Source organism: Brassica oleracea, chromosome C7, assembly GCF_000695525.1.
Source record: "Brassica oleracea var. oleracea cultivar TO1000 chromosome C7, BOL, whole genome shotgun sequence".
NCBI classification, from domain to species: Eukaryota; Viridiplantae; Streptophyta; class Magnoliopsida; order Brassicales; family Brassicaceae; genus Brassica; species Brassica oleracea.
Window position 1 is genome coordinate 38,052,548 of NC_027754.1, and position 2,006 is coordinate 38,054,553.

Sequence of the window (2,006 nt, forward strand, 5' to 3'; positions counted from 1 at the left end):
GTTTTTTTTTTTATCACAACTCGATTTCGCTTTTCATTTTCATGTTGCTTTGAGTTCTTAATTGATTATAACCATGTTGAGAGCAATGATTCTATTTTGTAGAGAATGAAGCGCACGAAAACATCAGCAAAGAAAAACACACAAGAAGCGGGTTCGTCACAGCTGGAGAAGCAAAGGCCAAAGAAGTGGGATAAGTCTGATACCACCCACTACAACAACATGAAGAAGGTAGCCGTTCCGGCTACACAACTAGCATGTCCTGAGACGATGACAATATTGGGAATCCAAGCAGACATTGAAGGACTGTTCCAGAACATGGGTCTAGGCCAACTATGCAACCTCAAGGAACCCACTTATCCGGAGTTGGTACGCCAGTTCATAGCATCCGCATACGTCACCCGTCCCGATGATAGCCATCGGGAAGGTTTTCTGGCATTCGTAGTGCAGAAAGTATATTATGAGGTATCTTTCACAGACCTCTGCGGACTATTTGGATTGAGTGCAGGGGTGAGGACATCTGGTCTTTATTGGACTTCAGAGCTGTTGAACTTCTGGGAAACGATTGGCACAGGGGTTTATAGATCTTCTCAGGCAAAGGAGTCACTTATCCGGAGCCCAGTACTGAGATATGCGACACGCCTCATTGGCTCATTGCTATACGGGACAACCACAGCCGCATCAGTCACGCAAAGGGAGTTGTGCCTCTTGTACCATGGTGTGAGGCATTTGCTACCGGCATTTGGAAACTCTACATTCCCACCTGCTACTGCCTTCAACATGGGAGCGGTGCTGGCCGCGAACTTAGCAGGATACAAAGGGAAAGTAACCAAATCCAAGAGCAGTGCATGTGGATTTGGTGCAGTGATTACTCGGATCCTTACACATGTGGGTGTAGACTGCGAGAACCATCAGGTAGCACTGGACAGTTCGAACAACATTGTTTGGAACTACTTGGATGTCATTTCTCTAGTAAGTAAGGAGTTCATAGCTGGTCCCCACTCGAGGATCCATCGGGATGGTCCTTACGTCTACGTATTCCAGGACCGAGCGAAGAAAACACTCTACTGCCACCTACCTCAGATCGGTCTCACTTCTCTACTTTCAGAGGCTGCAGTTGAGTGCCTACCCCCTGCTACCGCACTAGTAGACAAGCCATCCTTCTTCACGCCAAAATATCAGACCAAAGGCAAGGGCGTGGTTGATGAAGAAGGACAAGATGAGGCTGCACAAGCCATTCCAGATGATTCACAACCCCATCAGCTACTCCCATCAGACTCCAGCCAGTACAAGCTGCAAGAGCTTCCACCGAACGCCACTTCGCGCCAGCAACAACATTGGAGAGATCAGAGCATAAAGACAAACAACGACATGCTACACAAAATCTGGGCTGCCATTTCACGTATCAGGCCGTGTCGTTGCCAAAAGGATGATGTAGTTCATCGGGACAACTCTCCATCCACCTCTGGTTCGGGTTCGAGTGGTACACACAGGGTAAGAAAGAGGTCCAAGAGACCCAACGATGCAGGAACATCTGGAGCAGGAGACGAGGAGTAGGAGCTATCACCGGCTATTTTATTTTCTTTTCTATTCTAACGTTTTATGGTCTTATTTTCTGTTAATTTTGAACTGAGTTTTTTTTTAGGTTTCTTAATTATGAGTTCGTATTTCTTTTACATGGTTTCTTCGTTTTATTTGGTTGTGTTCTGAGTAGTTTTTAATCCGTATTCAGCTTTGTCTTGCTAAATAAACCAAATAACTATTATCCGAGGAAAGAGGTTATATCAAGTGTTCCTCGGAATTTCCTCGGTATTTCTTTAAAAAAACAATGGTAGTCTGTTTCCGAGTCATCATCACTAGATGAATCTGAATCTGGATCTTGGTGAAACTCTCCAATTACTGGTTCATCCTCTACGTGAACGACGGCTTCCTCTCCAAAGTCGGTTAAATCGACTACAAGGCCAACTCCAGCTAAATTTTCTGCTGCACTACAGTTGCCGGATGTGCTT

At 45.5% G+C, this 2,006-nt stretch overlaps 1 protein-coding gene across 1 annotated transcript; it reads left to right on the forward strand.

Moving 5' to 3' along the window:
* Positions 1-105: 105 nt before the first annotated feature.
* LOC106303245 lies at positions 106-1,747 on the forward strand. The gene is made up of 2 exons (XM_013739568.1): positions 106-1,107; positions 1,730-1,747. Exons 1-2 carry the CDS (start codon positions 106-108, stop codon positions 1,745-1,747), a joined length of 1,020 nt encoding a protein of 339 aa, XP_013595022.1.
* Positions 1,748-2,006: the final 259 nt, after the last annotated feature.